This window comes from Schistocerca gregaria, chromosome 9 (genome assembly GCF_023897955.1).
Source record: "Schistocerca gregaria isolate iqSchGreg1 chromosome 9, iqSchGreg1.2, whole genome shotgun sequence".
Classification (NCBI taxonomy): Eukaryota; Metazoa; Arthropoda; class Insecta; order Orthoptera; family Acrididae; genus Schistocerca; species Schistocerca gregaria.
In genome coordinates, this window is record NC_064928.1 from 187,131,784 (window position 1) to 187,154,080 (window position 22,297).

Here is a 22,297-nt window from a genome sequence, read left to right on the forward strand (position 1 = left end):
CTTACAGCCGTTCATGGACTTCATGGTCCCAAACGTGAAAGGGAAGGAGTGGTTGGTAAGGGAGTGAGACAGGATTGTAGCCTCTCCCAGATGTTATTCAATCTGTATATTGAGCAAGCAGTAAAGGAAACAAAAGAAAAATTCGGAGTAGGTATTAAAATACATGGAGAAGAAATAAGAACTTTGAGGTATTCTGTAGACATTGTCATTCTTTCAGAGACAGCAAGGGACTTGGAATAGCAGTTGAATGGAATGGAAAACGTCTTGAGAGGAGTATATAAGATGAGCATCAACAAAAGCAAAACGAGGATAATGGAATGTAGTCGAATTAAGTCGGGTTGTGCTGAAGGCATTAGATTAGGAAATGAGACACTTAAAGTATTAAAGGAGTTTTGCTATTTGGGGAGCAAAATAACTGATGATGGTCGAAGTAGAGAGGATATAAAACGTAGACTGGCAATGGCAAGGAAAGCGTTTCTGAAGAAGAGAAATTTGTTAACATCGAATATAGATTTATGTATCAGGAAGTCGCTTCTGAATGTATTTGTATGGAGTGTAGCCATGTATGGAAGTGAAACATGGACGATAAATAGTTTGAACAAGAAGAGAATAGAAGCTTTCGAAATGTGGTGCTACAGAAGAATGCTGAAGATTAGATGGGTAGATCACATAACTAATGAGGAGGTATTGAATAGAATTGGGAAGAAGAGGAGTTTGGCCACAACTTGACAAGAAGAAGGGACCGGTTGGTAGGGCATGTTCTGAGGCATCAAGGGATCACAAATTTAGCATTGGAGGACAGCGTGGAGGGTACAAATCATAGAGGGAGACCAAGAGATGAATACACTAAGCAGATTCAGAAGTATGTAGGTTGCAGTAAGTACTGGGAGGGGAAGAAGCTTGCACAGGATAGAGTAGCATGGAGAGCTGCTTCAAACCAGTCTCAGGACTGAAGACCACAACAACAACATGATCCCAAAAGTGTCACGGGTCACAGGTGTTCAGAATTGGTTTGAAGAACATTCTGGACAGTTCAAGCAAATGACTTAGCCACCCAGATCGCACAACATGAATCCCTTCGAACATTTATGGGATATAATCGATAGGTCAGTTTGTGGAGAAACTTCGGCATAGGCAACACTTTCCTATTTGTGGACGGCTATACAGTGTTGTTCATTGATAGTGACCGGGCCAAATATCTCACGAAATAAGCATCAAACAAAAAGACTACAAAGAACGAAACTCGTCTAGCTTGAAGGGGGAAACCAGATGGCGCTATGGTTGGCCCGCTAGATGACGCTGCCATAGGTCAAACGGATATCAAGTGCATTTTTTTAAATTAGGAACCCCCAATATTTATTACACATTCGTGTAGTACGTAAAGAAATATGAATGTTTTAGTTGGACGACTTTTTTCGCTTTCTGGTAGATGGCGCTGTAATAGTCACAAATGTATAAGTACTTGGTATCACGTAGCATCGGACGGTATTTGCTTCGTGATACATTATCCGTGTTAAAATGGACCGTTTACCAATTGCGGAAAAGGTCGATATCGTGTTGATGTATGGCTACTGTGATCAAAATGCCCAACGGGCGTATGCTACGTCTGCTGCTCGGTATCCTGGACAACATCATTCGAGTGTCCGGAACGTTCGCCAGATAATTACGTTATTTAAGGGAACAGGAAGTGTTCAGCGACACGTAAAACGTCAACCACGACCTGCAACAAATGATGATACCCAAGTAGGTGTTTTACCTGCTCTCGCGGCTAATCTGCACATCAGTAGCAGACAAATTACGCGAGAATCGGGAATCTCAAAAACGTCGGTGTTGAGAATGCTACATCAACATCGATTGCTCTCGTACCATATTTCTATGCACCAGGAATTGCGTGGCGACGACTTTGAACGTCGTGTACGGTTCTGCCACTGGGCACAACAGAAATTACGGGACGATGACAGATTTTTTGCACACATTCTATTTAGCGACGAAACGTCATTCACCAACAGCGATAACGTAAACCGGCATAATATACACTATTGGGAAACGGAAAATCCACGATGGCTGCGACAAGTGGAACATCAGCGACCTTGGAGGGTTAATGTATGGTACGGCATTATGGGAGGAAGGGTAATTGGCCCCCATTTTATTGACGGCAATCTAAATGGTGCAATGGATGCTGATGGCCTACGTAATGTTCTACCGATGTGACTAGAAGATGTATCATTGCATGACAGAGTGGCGATGTATTTCCAACATGATGGATATCCGGCACATAGCTCACGTGCGGTTGAAGCGGTGTTCAATAGGATATTTCATGACAGGTGGATTGGCCGTCGAAACACCAAACCATGGCCCGCACGTTCACCGGATCTGACGTCTCCGGATTTCTTTCAGTGGGGAAAGTTGAAGGATATTTGCTATCGTGATCCACCGACAACGCCTGACAATATGCGTCAGCGCATTGTCAGTGCATGTGTCAACATTACGGAAGGCGAACTACTCGCTACTGAGAGGAGTGTCGTTACACGTATTGCCAAGTGCATTGAGGTTGACGGACATCATTTTGAGCATTTATTGCAGTAGTGTGGTATTCTCAGGTAATCACGCTGTAACAGCATGCGGTCTCAGAAATGATAAGTTCACAAAGGTACATGTATCACATTGGAACAATCGAAATAAAATGTTCAAACGTACCTACGTTCTGAATTTTAAAAAACCTACCTTTTACCAAGTGTTGGTCTAAAATTGTGAGCCATAGGTTTGCGACTGTTACAGCGCCATCTATCACAAAGCGAAAAAAGTGGTCCAACTAAAAAATTCATATTTCTTTACGTACCACACGAATATGCAATAAAAATAGGATGTTCCTGTTCGTTTTACCTATGGCAGCGACACCTAGCGGGCCAACCATAGCGTCATCTGGTATCCCGCTTCAAGCTAGACGAGTTTCGTCCCTTGTAGATTTTACGTTTGCCGCTTATTTCGTGAGACATTTGGCCCTGTCACGATCAATGGAGCACCCTTTAGAGGCAGCATGGCTCAACATTTCTGCAGGGGACTTTCCACGACTTGTTGAGTTGAGGCCATGTCGAGTTACTGCACCACGCCAGGCTAATGGAGGTCCGACACGGTATTAGGAGGTATCCTATGACTTTCGTCACCCCAGTGTACATACTCTGTATATTAATATTGTGTAGCAAGTGAGTGCTATACAGCATGAACAAACTCAAGTGGGATTCGCCAGAGGTTGCTGGAGTTTGCGCCGATGACTGCCCGTGTCGTGCATGGGGCCTGCCTTGCTCACCAGCAGACGGTGTCTCGGTGTTGCAGGACGGCCTCCCCCTGGGCCGGGTGCTGAGGATGGCAGCCGAGATCGCGGACGGCATGGCCTACCTGGAGGCGGTCAAGTTCGTGCACAGGGACCTGGCGGCGCGCAACTGCATGGTCGCGCAGGACCTCACTGTCAAGGTACCGTACCCACCAGCTGCTCCTGCCACTACTCTACTGCAACTGTAAAGGCAACGAAAGTGCTAGCACAATATATGTAGCATGCTGTATCGAATTTAATAAGGAAGTACACTACTGGCCATTAAAATTGTTACACCAAGAAGAAATACAGATGATCAATGGCTTTTCATTGGACAAATATATTATACTAGAACTGACATGTGATTACATTTTCACGCAATTTGGGTGCATAGATCCTGAGAAATCAGTACCCAGAACAACCACCTTGGGCCGTAATAACGGCCTTGATACGCCTGGGCATTGAGTCAAACAGAGCTTAGATGGCATGTACAGGTACAGCTGCCCATGCAGCTTCAACACGATACCACAGATCATCAGGAGTACTGACTGGCTTGTTGTGACGAGCCAGTTGTTCGGCCACCATTGACCAGACGTTTTCAATTTGTGAGAGATCTCGAGAATCTCCTGGCCAGGCAGCAGTCAAACATTTTCTCTATCCAGAAAGGCCACTACAGGACCTGCAACATGCGGTCGTGCGTTATCCTGCTGAAATGTAGTGTTTCGCAGGGATCGAATGAAGGGTAGAGTCGCGGGTCGTAACACATCTGAAATGTAGCGTCCACTGTTCAAAGTGCCGTCAGTGCGAATAAGAGGTGACTGAGACGTGTAACCAATGGCACCCCATACCTTCGCGCCGGGTGATACGCCAGTATGGCGATGACGAATACACGCTTCCAATGTCGCTAAACACGAATCCGACCATCATGATGCTGTAAACAGAACCTGGATTCATCCGAAAAAATGACGTTTTGCCATTCGTGCACTCGGGTTCGTCGTTGAGTACACCATTGCATGCGCTCCTGTCTGTGATACAACGTCAAGGGTAACGGCAGCCACGGTCTCCGAGATGATAGTCCATGCTGCTGCGAACGTCGTCGAACTGTTCGTGCAGATGGTTGTTGTCTTGCTAACGCTCCCATCTGTTGACCCAGGGATCGAGACGATCCGTTACAGCCATGTGGATAAGATGCCTGTCATCTCGACTGCTAGTGATACGAGGCCGTTGGGATCCAGCACGGCGTTCCGTATTAGCCTCCTGAACCCACCGATTCCATATTCTGCTAACAGTCATTGGATCTCGACCAACGCGAGCAGCAATGTCGCGATACGATAAACCGCAATCGCTATAGGCTACAATCCGACCTTTATCAAAGTCGGAAACGTGATGGTACGCATTTCTCCTCCTTACACGGGGCATTACAACAACGTTTCAGCAGGCAACACAGGTCAACTGCTGTTTGTGTATGAGAAATCGGTAGGAAACTTTGCTCATATCAGCATGTTGTAGGGGTCGCCACCGGCGCTAACCTTGTTTGAATGCTCTGAAAAGCTAATCATTTGCATATCTCAGCATCTTCTTCCTGTCGATTAAATTTCACGTCTGTAGCACGTCGTCTTCGTGGTGCAGCAATTTTAATGGCCAGTAGTGTATGTAGCATACTGTATCGAATTTATTAAGGAAGTAGTAGCTATATATAGAAAAACAATAACCACAGAATTACATAGTTTTTTTCATAAGACGAATGACAAAATAAGGCGTTTGCATTTCCTAAACGGAAATTGGTAAAAAGACACTCACTGCCCTGTTGTGTCGTTGCATTATTGGTTCTTTGTCAAAACGTCATTCTTTCTAGCTACCTCAAAAATTCTCTGCGGCATTGATTTTGTAAGGGATAGCAGTTCTTGCAGGGCGTACTGCACTTTTCACCTCACATACGGCCTCGAATTGCCTTGGATAGCGATAAACAGATCTCTCAAGTATTCCCCAAAGGTTTTCCATGGGGTTCATATCCAGGCTACATGCAGGCTAGGGCAAGACTGATGGCTCTCGATCTTCCACCATAATCGAGTCCATCAACATGAGGTGGCAAATATGAGGTAGCCAAGGAGGTGGAAACGTGGGTTCTACCATGCCGAGACTGCTTGGTAGCTACAACAGGAAGACACAATTGATTAGCAGGAGTACAAATAAGGAAGTATTTATTACTTAACTGTAGTCAATGATCAGTTGGTTGACAATTATAGAAGACGCGTCTAGACTAATTGTCTGTAGAATGGCGTAATTTACAAGTCACAAATCTTTTTATTTTATTTTTATTTAAATGTCAAGCTCCGTAGGACCAAATTGAGGAGCAAATCTCCAAGGTCATGGAACGTGTCAGCACATGAACTTACAACATAAAAAGTAATAACAGATAAAAATAAATGTTCATGAACCTGAAAGAAAATCAGTCCCTAAGTTTAAGCAAACGCTATCAGCAATACAATGAAAATCAGTTTAATTTTTCAAGGAACTCCTCGACAGAATAGAAGCAGTGACCCATGAGGAAACTCTTCAGTTTCAATTTCAAAGCACGTGGATTACTGCTAAGATTTTTGAATTTGAGTGGCAGCTTATTGAAAATGGATGCAGCAGTATACTGCACACCTTTTTGCACAAGAGTTAAGGAAGTCCGATCCAAATGGAGGTTTGATTTCTGCCGAGTATTAACCGAGTGAAAGCTGCTTATTGTTGGAAATAAACTAATATTGGTAACAAGAAACGACATTGAGGAATATACATATTGAGAGGCCAATGTCAAAATACCCAGATTCGTGAACAGAGGTCGACAAGAGGTTCGTGAACTCACACCACTTATTGCCCGAACCGTCCGTTTCTGAGCCAAAAATATCCTTCTAGAATGGGAAAAGTTGCCCCAAAACATAACACCATACGACATAAGTGAATGAAAATAAGCAAAGTAGACTAATTTACGTGTCGAAATATCACTCACTTCCGATACCGTTCGAATAGTGAAAATTGCAGTATTAAGTCTTTGAACAAGATCCTGAATGTGGGCTTTCCACGACAGCTTACTATCTATCTGAACACCTAGGAATTTGAACTCTTCAGTTTCACTAATCATATGCCCGTTCTGTGAGATTAAAACGTCAGGTTTTGTTGAATTGTGTGTTAGGAACTGTAAAAACTGAGTCTTACTGTGAGTTAACGTTAGTTTATTTCCTACAAGCCATGAACTGAGGTCATGTACTGCTCTACTTGAAACCGAGTCAATGTTGCACACAACATCCTTTACTACCAAGCTAGTGTCATCAGCAAACAGAAATATTTTAGAGTTTCCCGTAATACTAGAGGGCATATCGTTTATATAACTAAGGAACAGGAGCGGCCCCAACACTGATCCCTCGGGCACCCCCCACTTGACACTACCCCACTCAGATCCCACATCACAGCCGTTGCCGTTGCTGCCTGTTGCTAAAGTAAGAGGTGAACCAATTGTGTGCTACTGCCCTTATTCCGTAATGGTCCAACTTCTGGAGCAATATTGTGTGATCAACACAGTCAAATGCCATTGTTAAATCAAAAAATACTCCAAGCGTTCGAAACTTTTTGTTTAGCCCATCCAGTACCTCACAGAGAAAAGAGAATATAGCGTTTTCAGTTGTCAAGCGACTTCTAAAGCCGAACTGTACATTTGATAGCAAATCGTGTGATATAAAATGATCAATTAATCTTACATACACAGCCTTTTCGATAACTTTTGCAAACACTGATGGCAATGAAATAGGTCTAAAATTACCTACATTATCCCTTTCTCCCTTTTTATAAAGCAGCTTTACTACTGAGTACTTTAACCGCTCAGGAAACTGACCATTCCTAAAGGAAAAATTACAAATATGGCTAAATGCAGGGCTAACATGTTCAGCACAGTACTTTAATATCCTGCTAGACACTCCATCATTACCATGAGAGTCCTTAGCCTTCAGTGATTTGATTATTGTCTGAATCTCCCTCTTGTCTGTATCACAGAGGAGTATTTCAGACGTCAATCTCGGAAAGGCATTTGCTAAGAAATTTATATGATTTCCTGTAGATACTAAATTTTTATTTAATTCACCAGCAATGCTCAGAAAATTGTTGTTAAATACTGTACATATATCCGGTTTATCAGCAACAGAAATATTATTACTGCAAACTGACTTTATATCGTCAACCTTGTGCTGCTGACCAGACACTTCCTTCACAACTGACTATATGGCTTTAATTTTATCCTGTGAATTAGCTATTCTATTTGCATTCCACATACTTTTTGCCTTGCTAATAACATTTTTAAGCATACGACCACACCGCCGCCTGAGAGATCGGTACGCCGGATGCGATTATCTGGATAAACAGAACAGAAGAAAGGCTGTGTTAGCCAAAGAGTTCACAGCCAGTCGCAGTTCTTATGCTCGCCGCTAGGCCACTTCATGTGCAGCAGGAGAGTAGTGCAGTTGTGCCAGCCTACAGTTCGTAGCCGCGCTCAGAGGCAGTGACGAATTAATCTCCCGTAATCTCGAATGTCGAATCCGGTTAATTTGAAGAGTAACTTGGATCGGAGTAACAAAGACTTGATGGCAGCAATGACTGAGCTGCAGACGATGAGTAACATCGGCGCTGACCGACCCCTGAGCGCGGCTACGAACTGTAGGCTGGCTTAACTGCGCTACTCTCCTGCTGCACATGAAGTGGCCTAGCGGCGAGCATAAGACCTGCGACTGGCTGTGAACTCTTTGGCTAACACAGCCTTTCTTCTGTTCTGTTTATCCAGATAATCGCATCCGGCGTATCGATCTCTCAGGCGGCGGTGTGGTCGTATGACTGACGACATCGCGAAGACATCGATATCTTTATCTTCAAACCACTTTTTGGTTGCAGCAGAAACATGCATAGATGCGTTATCCTGTTGAAACATTAGATTCTCTTCCACTAGGTCCTCATATATTCTAATCAATTCTGTCTCTAGCATCTCAGTGTACATGTTACGCTTCATTCTAGTGTTCAGCCAAACAATATGTGATTTTAGTGTTTTATCCATCCTCAATTGTAGTCGTAAATAACTAAATAATGAGCAACAAGTTGCATAAAGAAATTTAATTTCTTTGCCGGTTTCGGGCACTTAGTGCTTCCAAACGCTGTCGAGCACGGTGTCTGCGCCGCTGGCGAGGTGGAGAGGGAAGTTCATTGCTGGGCCTCGAGCTGTGGCTCTCAATGTGTGTGCGCCACTGCAGGAGTATGGATGCTGATGATACAAAGGTGTCGTCTCAGCTCTCTATTTAGCATGGCGTGCTTTGAGCAGACCCGAGGCTATTTCTCGCGCCTTATTTAGCTGGAAGCCGCTGTCTTTATTTATCAGCTGATCCTGTAGCCAGATCTCCACTGATTCCTAGAGTTTACTGGCCTGTGTATTGGCGATACAGTGCTTCTGCAGAGATGACTGTCGGCTGTGCCTCATCCGATGCTTGTGCTCCATGCATCTTCCCTGTATTGTCAAGATGGTCTGACCGACACCCAACGAAGTCAGCTGTGATGGAGCACTGCCTCTGCAATGAACATAGCATGAAGTACAATGGCACCAACTCACTAAAACGGACCAGCACACTCTAGGAGTGTATTGTAAAATAACCTGTAAGGGTGTGGCTACAAGATGAGCTGATGAATAAATCTAGCAGCTTCTGTCTGGGACCCAGCCTTCAGTGTGCTGAAGATCTGGGACCAAACCTCTGCATCAGTGTCGTCCTGACCACCGCAATGGCAGTACGCAGACTGCGGATGGGGCACAGCGTCGTACCATCGTACACTGCTTCTTATATTAATCTCTGAAAGACTTCTAGGATAAAAACATTTTGGAAATGGTATTCCTCAGGCTGACTAATGATTTACCGATTTGTACGATGCATGCTGTGTTTTGTAAAGTGCTTTCCCTCCAGATCAACTATGCCTAGAGAAAAAGTATTTGAAGTGGACTGTCGCGTAACATGCGCTATATAGACACTAAATACTCCCTGTTTATGTCAACATCAGTGTGCATCACAATTTTTCTGTTACAGTGCTTTCATTTCTATTCACTTGTATTGCCTGTGTTCCATTTCTAAATGTTGAAACAGTTTGGATACAGATACGTTTGGATACACATCTGAATGAAGATCTTGTACTTGAAAAGAACTGTACCGCCCCTCTCCCACCCCCTCCACCCCCACCCACAGAACAGAAATTTATCTGTGCCTCTGAGTGAGGTTATGTAGTGTGAAACATCAGAACATCAAGGAAGACAAATTCCTGTTAAGCATGTAGCAGGATATAAGCAAGACGTGTTGGAAGGGATGGACAGTGACTTCAAACAGAGCAAGGCTTAAGGATAAACAAAGTGAAGACAAACCTATACAGTTTAGATGAAGCAAGAAAGGCAACAGGAAAAATGGATTAACACAGGTGGAGAAAGATATCTACAATGAAAGAGCTCTACCGACACCAAATATTTGCATGGAAATGAGGCAGAAGTTCCCGAACGAGCACCTCTCAAGGGCAGAAGATATGGAAGCGAAACTTAAACCATCAGAAGAAACAAAACGCTATTTAAATACTAAAAATAATGTGCCAGATATAGTATGAAAAGTGAGAAGTACCAACAGGATATGTGAGGACAGACGTATATACAAATTCCTAACCAGAGTTAGTTCAACATTGCTACGGCATCTAGGAATAAATGACATAGAGGTGGCGTGAGCTCGAGAGGGAGAATGATAGAATGGGCAGAGAAAGAGTGGAATATGCAGAACAGATTATGATCGTGTCGAATGCAGTAGCTGCATAAGCATCAGAAGGTAGGTACTAGACGCAAAAACTGAGAACAGCATCAAATCATTAGAGCGACTGACGACTTTTATAAAATAAAACTTGGAGTATACATGAAGATGTAAATCATTTAAGACAGTCACACCTCGTCAGTTAATTATTCATTGACCCCAGTGGACTCTTTCGAGAGTCAGATTATTAGTAGTAACAAATTACATTGGCTGAAATACTTGTTATTGTTCTTATTTCCCTGTTTCAAGAATTAAGCAGCTCTGTTTTCATTTGTGAAGAAGGCTACAACAGTGAGTACTTGTGCCATGTTGTCACGAGCTGTATGTCCACAGATTGGAGACTTCGGGATGACACGGGACGTGTACGAAAATGACTACTACAGGAAGAGCAACAAGGGCCTGCTGCCCGTGCGCTGGATGGCGCCGGAGAGCCTGCATGACGGCGTCTTCAGCTCGCTGTCTGACGTCTGGAGCTATGGCGTAGTCCTCTGGGAGATCTCAACGCTGGCTGAGCAGCCCTACCAGGTATGCCCATCTCAGAGGATCTCCTGTCTGGCAGGGCAGCCTCACAAGGTAGGCCCATCTCATGGAGATATCCACACAAGACAAACAACCCACCAAGTAGGTATTTCTCAAGGGGATCTCCAAGATGGCTCAACAGCTCTATCAAGTAGCCTTATCTTTGGAAGTCCATACTGGTAATCCCTACCAGGTATCCTTAACCAATAGAGATCTCCATATGAGGTGAAAAACCTGACAGGGTAAGCCTGTCTCAGTGAGGTCTCTTTACTAGCTGAACAACCCAACCAGGTGGACCTTTCTCAGGGAGATATCTGTGCAAGCTGAGCAGACATATGTCCACACTGGCTACCTCACTGATACCTCCGCACTAGCTGAGGAGTCCTATTGGATAGGAATATCTCCATTTAGCAAATTAGCCCTACAAGGTAAACCAACCTCAGTGACATTTCCACTCTACCATACAAGGAAGGCCTGTCTTTGGGAGATCTCTAAGCTGCAAGACAATCATGTCAGCTATTCCTATTTCAGCGAGATCTGTACAATAGCTGAGGAGCAGGTTGCTCTCCCTCAGGGATGTCCATGCCACCACGGCAGCCCCACTAAGTAAGTCCATCTTCACTCTTCCAAGCTAATCTCACATACAATTACTAGACATATCTACTTACAGAAGTTTTCATGAAGTAAATTAATCCCATAATTTACCTATCATTGTCTGTTATTTATCTAAGAAAGTGTTAACTCCTATGTTCATTAGCTGAAATTATGTATAGGCAGTTAAAATTATAATTATCTTATACTATTTTTCCACATAGTCCCCACACTGGTTCAGACATTTGTCCCATCGCAGCCCTAAATTTGATATGACTCTGTGGTAGAATTCGTCCCTCTGACTGTGGAAGCATCATTTGATTACTGTGTTGACTTCGTCACTGCAAGTGAATCACTGTCCTGTGGGCAATTTCTTCAGCAAACCAAATACGTGGAAATCACTAGAGGGAGGCTCCAGATTGTATGGTAGGTGGTCGATACTCTTCCAGTGAAATGACTGGAAGTTGTCGGCGATTCTGATTGCCACACGTGGTCCCACAATGTTGTGAAGGCTAACCACGTTATCCATATTGAGATATCATCGGCACTTCTTCCATATGGCAGCCCATAGGCGTGGCAGTATGTCATAAAGCCCTTAACACCACATTCACAATAAATGGCAGTGAACAGTATGTTTTTTGTGAGAGGCAAAGACTAATGTTCCCACAGCATGCTTGCTGATTCGATTCTGGCGTGAAGCGCAGTATCCACCTTTGGTCGCCAGTAACAGTGTGGCACAGGAAACTGTCATCCACCATGAGCTGTGCTGCGGCTTGCATTGGTGCTGCTGTAGGTTTCCGCCCTCTGTTGGAGGCCAAACTGTATCGATTAGTTGACATGGTTGTGATTGTTAGTCTTCTTCCAGTGTTGACTGGCGCCACTTGCTTCCGTCAGCGTTGCCTGTCGTCTAGTGGCAGCAGCGGCGTTAACGATGTGTAGTAACTGTGGCCCTATCTTTGGGGTGACGTGGTTGTTCTTCCGCGCCATGTGAGTAAGCAGTTTGGTTGGGGACTCCGGAGGAGCCACGAGTGCAGTGTGAGAACACGCTGGGACCGCTGGCAGCATGCATGCCGGATCAAAGGGCTGTGGTCGCGAGGGTACACGACATAGTCGTTAACCGGATCCAACTGTTGTTGTTGTTGTTGTTGTTGTGGTCTTCAGTCCTGAGACTGGTTTGATGCAGCTCTCCATGCTACTCTATCCTGTGCAAGCTTCTTCATCTCCCAGTACTTACTGCAACGTGCATCCTTGTGAATCTCCTTAGTGTAGTCATCTCTTGGTCTCCATCTACGATTTTTACCCTCCACGCTGCCCTCCAACACTAAATTGGTGATCCCTTGACGCCTCAGAACATGTCTTACCAACCGATCCCTTCTTCTGGTCAAGTTATGCCACAAACTTCTCTTCTCCCCAATCCTATTCAATACTTCCTCATTAGTAATGTGATCTAACCATGTAATCTTCAGCAGTCTTCTGTAGCACCACATTTCGAAAGCTTCTATTCTCTTCTTGTCCAAACTATTTATCGTCCATGTTTCACTTCCATACATGGCTACACTCCATACAAATACTTTCAGAAATGACTTCCTGACACTTAAATCTATATTCGATGTTAACAAATTTCTCTTCTTCCGAAACACTTTCCTTGCCATTGCCAGTCTACATTTTATATCCTCTCTACTTCGACCATCATCAGTCATTTTGCTCCCCAAATAGCAAAACACCTTTACTACTTTAAGTGTCTCATTTCCTAATCTAATTCCCTCAGCATCACCCGACTTAATTCGACTACATTCCATTATCCTCGTTTTGCTTTTGTTGATGTTCATCTTATATCCTCCTTCCAAGACACTATCCATTCCGTTCAACTGCTCTTCCAAGTCCTTTGCTATCTCTGACAGAATTACGATGTCATCGGCGAACCTCACATTTTTATTTCTTCTGCATGGATTTTAATACCTATTACCAATTTTTCTTTTGTTTCCTTCACTGCTTGCTCAATATACAGATTGAATAACATCGGAGAGAGACTACAACCCTGTCTCACTCCCTTCCCAACCACTGCTTCCCTTTCATGTCCCTCGACTCTTATAACTGCCATCTGGTTTCTGTACAAATTGTAAATAGCCTTTCGCTCCCTGTATTTTACCCCTGCTACCATCACAATTTGAAGGAGAGTATTCCAATCAGCATTGTCAAAAGCTTTCTCTAAGTCTACAAATGCTAGAAACGTAGGTTTGCCTCTCCTTAATCTAGCTTCTAAGGTAAGTCGTAGGGGCAGTATTGCCTCACGTGTTCCAACATTTCTACGGAATGCAAACTGATGTTCCCCGAGGTCGGCTTCTACTAGTTTTTCCATTCGTCTGTAAAGAATTCGCGTTAGTATTTTGCAACTGTGACTTATTAAACTGATAGTTCTGTAATTTTCACATCTGTCAACACCTGCTTTCTTGGGGATTGGAATTATTATATTCTTTTTGAAGTCTGAGGGTATTTCGCCTGTCTCATACATCTTGCTCACCAGATGGTAGAGTTTTGTCAGGACTGGCTGACTGGCTGTCCCAAGGCCGTCTGTAGTTCCAATGGAATGTTGTCTACTCCGGGGGCCTTGTTCCAACTAGGGGATTTTAATCCGAGTAGTTAAACCTCCATCATTGTGAGATCTCACCATTCTCCAGTGACTTGAGTTCGTGTTGCTGCACACAGTGTCGCCGAGACGAAGAGCAGCGAGTGGAGTGCTTGGGGATGGCGGATCTGACTAGCTTTCCTCTAATTCTTATTTCTAATTGCTGCATTCTATGTTTTACTGTTTGCTAAGTTCAACCAGCGGTATTTTTGCTACCTGGTGGCGCTAACGCCCCAGTTACCTGCCCTAGAGGTTAGTGTATGTAACAGCAGTGTACGTTTCCTCGCCTCGCCTTGCCGCTGCTGTCTGGTAAGGAGTGTAGTTTTGACAGTTTCTTTGATTTGTTGGTCGGTTGGTGTTTCTTCTTATCTGGTAGTAGTGGTTCCTTTCTCCTTTCGGGCGCTCTGAACAAGGCATTCTGAGTGCGTAGAGCTGGCTGCCGGATCCGCCCTTGGCGTGTTGTTCCATCGTTGCATTGGTTATTGGACGTTAGGTAGCCGCAGAAAGATTATAATTAGTCATTCGTTAGACTGCCACTAGTCTGAGTTACCACCTTGTGATGTGAATGCAACTCTTGGCTACCTTTCTCATTGCTCGCGAAAGTGTTTTTGGCCTGATGTACTCAGAGGTCGATTCCTGGAGCACCGTCTGTGACTGGCCTTTGTATTTTATTATTGTGTTATTATTATTATTATATTACCAAGTTACCATCTTTTGTCTCATCTCTTTACGGATCTGTTACTTGTTCTTTTGAATTAACCTTGTTATTATATTAGCTGTTTTATTGTTTGTTCTAATTTTTTAAATATAATTACCACTCTTGGCGTTACAGTAAGTTAAACTGTTGTGCTGCCAAGTTTATTATCATTTTGTCTCACCTGTTTGGTGATCAGTTGCCTGTCTTTTAAAGTAGCTTTTGCTATTGTATTGCTGTTTGACAGTATATTTGTTAAATTTTTTAATAATTGCCATTCTTGTTGTTTAAGGCCTTCAGCCGTGAAACATTTCTTAATTTATTGCCATTAAGGCCCTCAGCTGTGAGCATGGTTACTTGTTTTAGAATTCTAATTTGGTAATTGCATTTTAGCAGTGAGCTTTAAGATTGCTGGTGATTTGTCTTTTTAATAACTGTATTTGTAAGTTACAACAAGTTTAAACAATTATTAATTTATGCCCATATAAGGCTTTCAGCCGTGAAACAATTCTTAAATTATTGCCACTATTTTAATTTGTTATTGATTTTAAATATATTGTGTGTGACAAAAAAAGCCAACCAGTAGTAACTGACTGCGGCCCCGTCCACAATCGTAAATGAATCCTGCCTTCCTTGACTACCAGATTACACTCCATGCCCTCTTTCATCATGCCATGCAGCTACTTAGGCACCCACCCATGTGAAACGTCCCAGTACCCTAAGGACCAGTGGACGATGTGGTAAACACTCCCACACGAAATGGCAAGCTCCCAGAAAATATCCTAGCGATGCACAGGCTGATCCATTTTCACCACTACATGCGCATGGGAAATATTGTCGTCAGCAACGAATGCAGCCCCTCCCAGAATGTTGATTGTCATGCACGTCTCCACAGCCATCTGCGAATCACACTACTACCACCGCACAATTCCCAAAGGGAGGCGCTTTTGCCCATACGTGGACTGCAGTTTCCTGTGGATTTCACTAGACGTTGGCCCCTTTTCCCTAGAAAACGAATCACACCTCGTTGCTCTTTTGCATGGACGTGTGAAGCATAACTGACATCTTCAACTCGCCATCTTCAACAACTGACAGCAGCACCGTAGCGCGGAGCTACCGACGAATAAGGCTAGGATGGTCTAAGGAAGGTACACCTCTGGGAATGGATAAGTTGACTTTGGATTTACAGCCGTAATTCAGGTAGGAAAAAGTAGAGGAAATGCTTTTTGATTCACCCTCATACCATCTGCTTTCTTCCGAGACCTCGAATCCCCATTTATAAATGTCATTCTTTGTGTAAACATGAGTAGGAATGTTTATGGCTTTTCGTAAAACAAAAACATGTGAATTCAATTTTTTTTATTGTTTAGGTTCTTCAGAGTTACAAAGGGTCGGTGGATCAAAAAGGATATTAAAACTTTGGAATGATATAGAAATTTATTGATACAGAATCGGTAGATGTTTCATTTTGCAGCAAAAAAGCCCAAGTTTCAGAGTCATTTTGGTCCTATGTGACTGCCATCTGTGGAGTGGCAAACATCCCACCAGTAATCAGTTTCTTTCCACACACATTACAGCAAATCAGGCATAATTTGTGCAGCTTCAGTGTAGATTCGATTTTTCAGGTCAGCTAAATTGTTTAGTAGGGGAGGAACACATACATGGTCTGTAGTAAGACCCCAGAGAAATAAATTCAGTGGTATCATGTCTGGACAGCGAGGTGGCGATGCGACTGGCCTTTCACCGCCAATCCACCGACCGGTTATCAAGGAAACCTCGAACTTTCGTGAGGAATTGGAAGTCTTGCACAGTCGTGATGGAAGTAAACCATCCCGTATCGGCGAAATTTACGCCAAAAACTTGTTGCAGACCAGAATGAGATTTTCACTCTGCAGCGGAGTGTGCGCTGATATGAAACTTCCTGGCAGATTAATACTGTGTGCCCGACCGAGACTCGATCTCGGGACCTTTGCCTTCCGCGGGCAAGTGCTGGTACAGTTTTAATCTGCCAGGAAGTTTCATATCAGCGCACACTCCGCTGCAGAGTGAAAATCTCATTCTGGAAACATCCCCCAGGCTGTGGCTAAGCCATGTCTCCACAATATCCTTTCTTTCAGGAGTGCTAGTTCTACAAGGTTCGCAGGAGAGCTTCTGTAAAGTTTGGAAGGTAGGAGACGGATACTGGCAAAAGTAAAGCTGTGAGTACCGGGCGTGAGTCGTGCATCGGTAGCTCAGATGGTAGAGCACTTGCCCGCGAAAGGCAAAGGTCCCGAGTTCGAGTCTCGGTCGGGTAGACAGTTTTAATCTACCAGGAAGTTTCACTTGTTGCAGAGTTAGTTTCATGAAACAAAAACGCACAGTGGCGGAATGGGGTACTGATGCACTACGTGAATCAAATTTGAGGTTGTTTGCTACAAAATGATACATCCACCGATTCTGTAACTTGTGTCAGTAAGCTTCTATATAATTCCAAAGTTGCAAAGTCCTTTTTGACTTATCATGTATTTGTTTCTGAATATTTCCAGTGTATTCTGCTTATAAATGTGGGATCTAATCAACTAAAAGTTTGAGTTAAATATTAGCAGATTGTTATCATCGTCCTAGTGACGACAAAACCATGTATTCTATAATAATATCGGGGATTTTCTAATTTTTTTGTATATTACCACCTTATAGGAATACCTGATCCAAACATTATTACGAGGGGGGACCCAAAAGTAACCGGAATCGTAATGCTGCACATTATGTACTTGTAGTAGCAGGTTGCGCCGCCAGAGGTTTGTAGTAGGAGCTCTGCTGAGTCATTCTGCCATGTGGCGTCACCCAACAGTGAGAAGTGTGGTTTGCTTGGCAGTTCTTTGAGTGTGCGTACAGTGCAGACGTGACACGAGGGAATGGCTATTCTTACGAGCAACGTGCGGCAGTGAAGTTTTGTTTCTTGTTTGGCAAGAACGCAGCAGAAACTGTTGCGATGATTCAGACAGCCTACAAAGACCATGCTCTTTGTGTACGAATGGTTTTCTCGGTTTAAAAAGGGGAAACTGGTGGTTGAAGATCAGCCCCATTCCGGTAGACCTTCAGCTGCTCGAAGCGAAGACAACATCGACAAAAACCGTGAGCTCATCAGTGAAGATCGACGCAGGACAATCGAACAACTCGAGAACTTGTCCGGGTTGTCCTGGAGCTCAATTCAGCGCATCTTGAGCAACGATTTGGGGACGCGAAGAGTGGCAGCAAAATTCGTGCCGAAGCTACTTGCCGGCGATCAAAGGGATCGTCGTACTGAAGCCTGTCTCGAAATGAAGGAAGCGTTCAAAGATGATCCACATTTTTTCAACAAAATCATTACAGGTTATTAGTCATGGTGCTATGGGTACGATCCAGAAAGTAAACAACAGTCATCACAATGGAAGTCACCTGGCCCACCTCGACCAAAAAAAGCTCGACAAGTGAAATCGAATGTGAAAACGATGTTGATCAGTTTTTTTTTTTTCGTAAAAGGGATCATACACTCTGAATTTGTCCCTGAAAATCAGACAGTAAACCAACAATTCTATTTGGAGGTTATGAAACGGCTTCGCAGAAGTTTGTCGCGAAAACGTCCGGCTTTGTGGGATTCTGGCGTGTGGCTCCTGCATCACGACAACGCTCCCGCGCATACGGCTCTCAGAGTTCGCCACTTTTTGGTCTCAACGAAGACGACTACCTTGACCCACGTGCCGTATTCGCCGGACTTCTTCCTATTCGCGAGGATGAAAAGAGACTTGGGAGGGAAGCGTTTTGCGGATGTGGCAGACGTAGAACGCAATCTCATGAAAGTGCTAGCAGGTATCAAAGAGGTCGAATTTATAAGGTGCTTCGAACACTGGAATGAACGTTTGGACAAGTGTATTAATGCTAATGAAGAGTACTTCGAAGGAGATTAAGGCTTCATTTCAAAACAATAAAGTATATGCTTTCTAGAAATAAATTCCGGTTATTTTTGGATCCCCCTCGTATGTTGCTGGTGGTAAAGCATTATTTTACTAAGTTTGCAATGAGCCATAAACATTACGTATGTTTGAAAGTGTTACAAGAGTTACAGCATTATGATGGGTTGTTCTTAATAACAGCTACATCCACTGCAGTGTGCTCGTGCTGTGTTGCAGGGCCTGTCCAACGAGCAGGTGCTGTCGTACGTGCTGGGCGGCGGCCGGCTGCCGCGGCCCCCGGACGCCGCACCCGCAGTGTGGGCGGTGTGCCAGGCCTGCTGGCAGACGTCGCCTGCGCTGAGGCCCACCTTCTTGCAGCTGGTGCGCTCTCTGGACTCACTGGGTGGCGGTCTGGGCCCAGACTTTGCGGAGGTGTCCTTCTACCACAGCGAGGCTGCCGTGGCACTCGGGGATGGAGCCGACACTGTGCAGAGGTCTGCACCACCCACCGTGTACGGCTTCCTGCCGCCAGACCTCGACGAGACACTTTTCTGATCACTGTTAGTTACGTGGATCCCATCTATGTTACGATAATGTACCAGCCTCACCCCATACCAGGGTATACATCTACTACAGCGACACTGCCAGAACTGACATGCGAAGTTCTCTGATGCTCTTATTATATGGCTACCTGGATGAGATGTTCTTCTGGTCACGTTTTGCTACATAATCTCCCGTCTGTATGTGGGTACCATAGACGTCACCACCATACGTTTACAAGTGTCCATTTACACTGGAGGTGTCGCTTCATTTTTTGACAGATGCAACACCACTGCTTTGCTCTCTATGGCTACCTGTCAGAAAAACTTGACAGCCCACTTTTCTGACCACCTCTCGTCACATCACACCTCTGTGATGTGTAGGCCTGACTGCAGACATGTGAGGGGTATCCAGCTGTCACAAAGAGACCACCACATTCTAGGGCAGAGTTGACACAGCAGAGAGTTTTTTCCCACGGTTACTTCCAGAAGATCTGGACAAGACATTCTTCAAATCGTCTCTTGTCCTTTCACCACAATGAGTCTGCTGCAGGACTCTCAGATGGAACCAACAAAAACAGAGGTCCCAACACCCTCCGCATATGGCTACATACAGAGAGACATTGATGAGACATACTCTGTTCGCCCTTAACCACATATCTTTGTCATGGCTCTGTGGCTCAGTGGCCAGTGCGAGCCTTTCAATTGGTCGCCACTTCAGCACATTGCATGTCCGTAAACTATCCCAGCTGGGGTACAGGAATTTACAGTTTAACGCAGAATTCCAACCACGTTTCGTTTCTGGTGAGTCCTCACGTCACTGACTAGTGAAGGCCAAACACAGACTGGAAAATCCGAAATGTGACTAGGATTAGATCCCTCGTTCTCACTGTTTCCAGGCAAATGCTTTACTGCTAGATCACCATGTCTGACTAGCAGGAGGTGTATAAAAGTAGGATGACATTATTATGGCCATCTGCCAGTATCGAAACTAACTGCATACTGCAGCATGCACACTGGTTAACTACCTGGCACTGACGCAGCCAGGAAATGTTAGGTATCTGTAGGTATTTCGAGCTGTGCTGTTTACATTGCTTCCAGCAGCTATTCAAATGTTTGTGGTAGATGCGATATTCATGCACAGAACAAGACTATCATACCGGACAGTTCACGGAAGCGATGACCTAGACGCAATCTGTGCATGGGTCTCCTACCACGATGCTAGGATACAAACTATCATAAACTTTATTCCTCACTCTCATTTTTCAGTTATTTTCATAAAGTACTGTGAGTAATGCGCCTTTCATTTTAGTATTATTTAACTTGTCTGTATTATTTTCTTGTGGTTTATGTGAAATACAACATTAATCAAAATATTTGTTGCTTTTAGAAGCGTACATTTATCAATAAATTGCAAAAAAAATGCATTTTGAGGTTCAAACATTGGTGCTAGTACATATCCAGAAATATTTTTGTACTTAAGAAGCATGCATTCATTTGCAAAAAGATTGATGTGCAATTTTACCTAACTGTATTATTTACAATGATCGTGTATGTGATAATTGTGTATTATAAGTGTCAATATTTTTTAAGTACTGAAGACACAAAACTATAAATTTAATTATTTTTCCTGTATCAAACTTAGTAAAACTTATTTTTTACTCGCAAATTAATGGTCTAGATGCACTAAGAAATACGTGTGATACTTGTGACTCATATCATAAAATAATCATTTGTTGTAGCTATCATAGAATAATAAATATATTTCTCTATCTATGTACCTGTTTTAAGAAGAACTGTGTAATAGCACATATATAAATTTGTTGATTGGAGAGGAAAAGATACTTTTCAGTTGATGTCAGCAATGACAAGAAACGCAACTTGTCAATCATAGACAATTTATTCGACTATTTCACGACTTTTTTTCTTCACTCGAGCTATATTTCCTATAGAAAAATAGCTATATTTCTAACTTGTCAAATAGTCATTCCGCATAATGTAAAACATTATATGTTGCAAATTTACGTTTATTGTCTCGTAGGAGAGCAAACATGTGTGATATAACTAATGTGATAACGTACCTGTAACGGCTGTGAAAATGCAATTGTAACCTGCAAATCAAGTCAATAAAGTGAATGAGTAAAATAAATAAATAAGAATAAAGACTGAAACGACTTTGTTGTTTTATTTATTCTGATCATATTTTGCACAGTATCATTAGCCGACCGGGTGCCGAGCGGTTGTAGGCGCTTCAGTCTGAAACCGCGCGACCGCTACAGTCACAGGTTCGAATCCTGCCTCGGGCATGGATGTGTGTGATGTCCTTAGGTTAGTTAGGTTTCAGTAGTTCTAAATTCTAGGGGACTAATGACCTCCGATGTTAAGTCCCATAGTGCTCAGAGCCATTTGACAGTATCATTAGTTTACCAGTTTTCATATGATAGTCCCAAGTGAATAAGATTGTTTCAAAGATATACAGGCATGGAACATTTATATTGGCAAGCTCAGTAAACTGAGATTTACGATATTCTGCTCTTTCACGGCCACAAAGTATCCTCAGTGCTTTTTTTTCTTGCAGTCGAAATATGTTTATGATCTGAGTTGCAATCCACCAGAAAATGATTTCACAGTGGATCAGTGAACTGCACTGTGCATAGTTTGCCTGCACAGTTCTTTGTTAGCTTTTTGTAGCTTTTAGAAGCCTCAGTCCACAGCACACTGTTACTACAACATACTACTGACATGTTAATCCCAGTTCAAGTCCTGCTGAATCCACAGATTCAAACATTTTCTAGCACTAATATTTTATAAAATTTTTCCTTCATTCTTGACTGGAAAAATTCGTAAGCAGATTTGTAAGTTTAGACTGACATATACTGTTTTGTTCAGAATTTACAATAATTTGACAATAGCATTATCCTTCTTGAAGCTAAAATTCATGCCATTTTCTTTAGGTTCAATATAACTTTATTTCATATTGACCAGTTATAGGGTTCCTTTAGTTGTTCAATTGCGTTCACTGCTAGGGGATCACTTGTTTTTTCTGCGATGTCTGTAATATTGCTACTGTCAGCAAAGCAAATTTTTATCTGGCTAGTACAATTGGGAAAATAACTGATGTATGTATGTATTGAACTGAGGACCTAAAAACGACAGTGTGTCTTCGTCCACGCTGTAGCCCTCAGTGGTAAACTGAGATGAATTGGATATCCGACCAGTCATCAACGACTTCATATTCAGTAATCCACTCAGATGATCG

At 43.3% G+C, this 22,297-nt stretch overlaps 1 protein-coding gene across 2 annotated transcripts in view; it reads left to right on the plus strand.

Annotated features, from left to right (window-relative positions):
• LOC126291785 (insulin receptor-related protein-like) overlaps nucleotides 1-21,213 on the plus strand; it is a 357,856-nt gene extending 336,643 nt beyond the window's left edge. For both annotated transcript variants that reach the window (XM_049985479.1, XM_049985480.1), the window contains exons 15-17: nucleotides 3,334-3,471; nucleotides 10,492-10,683; nucleotides 18,737-21,213. In XM_049985479.1, coding sequence (XP_049841436.1) covers nucleotides 3,334-3,471; nucleotides 10,492-10,683; nucleotides 18,737-19,054 — 648 coding nt within the window. In that variant the 3' untranslated portion in view covers nucleotides 19,055-21,213. The remainder of the gene's footprint in view (nucleotides 1-3,333; nucleotides 3,472-10,491; nucleotides 10,684-18,736) is intronic.
• The last annotated feature ends 1,084 nt before the right edge of the window (nucleotides 21,214-22,297 follow it).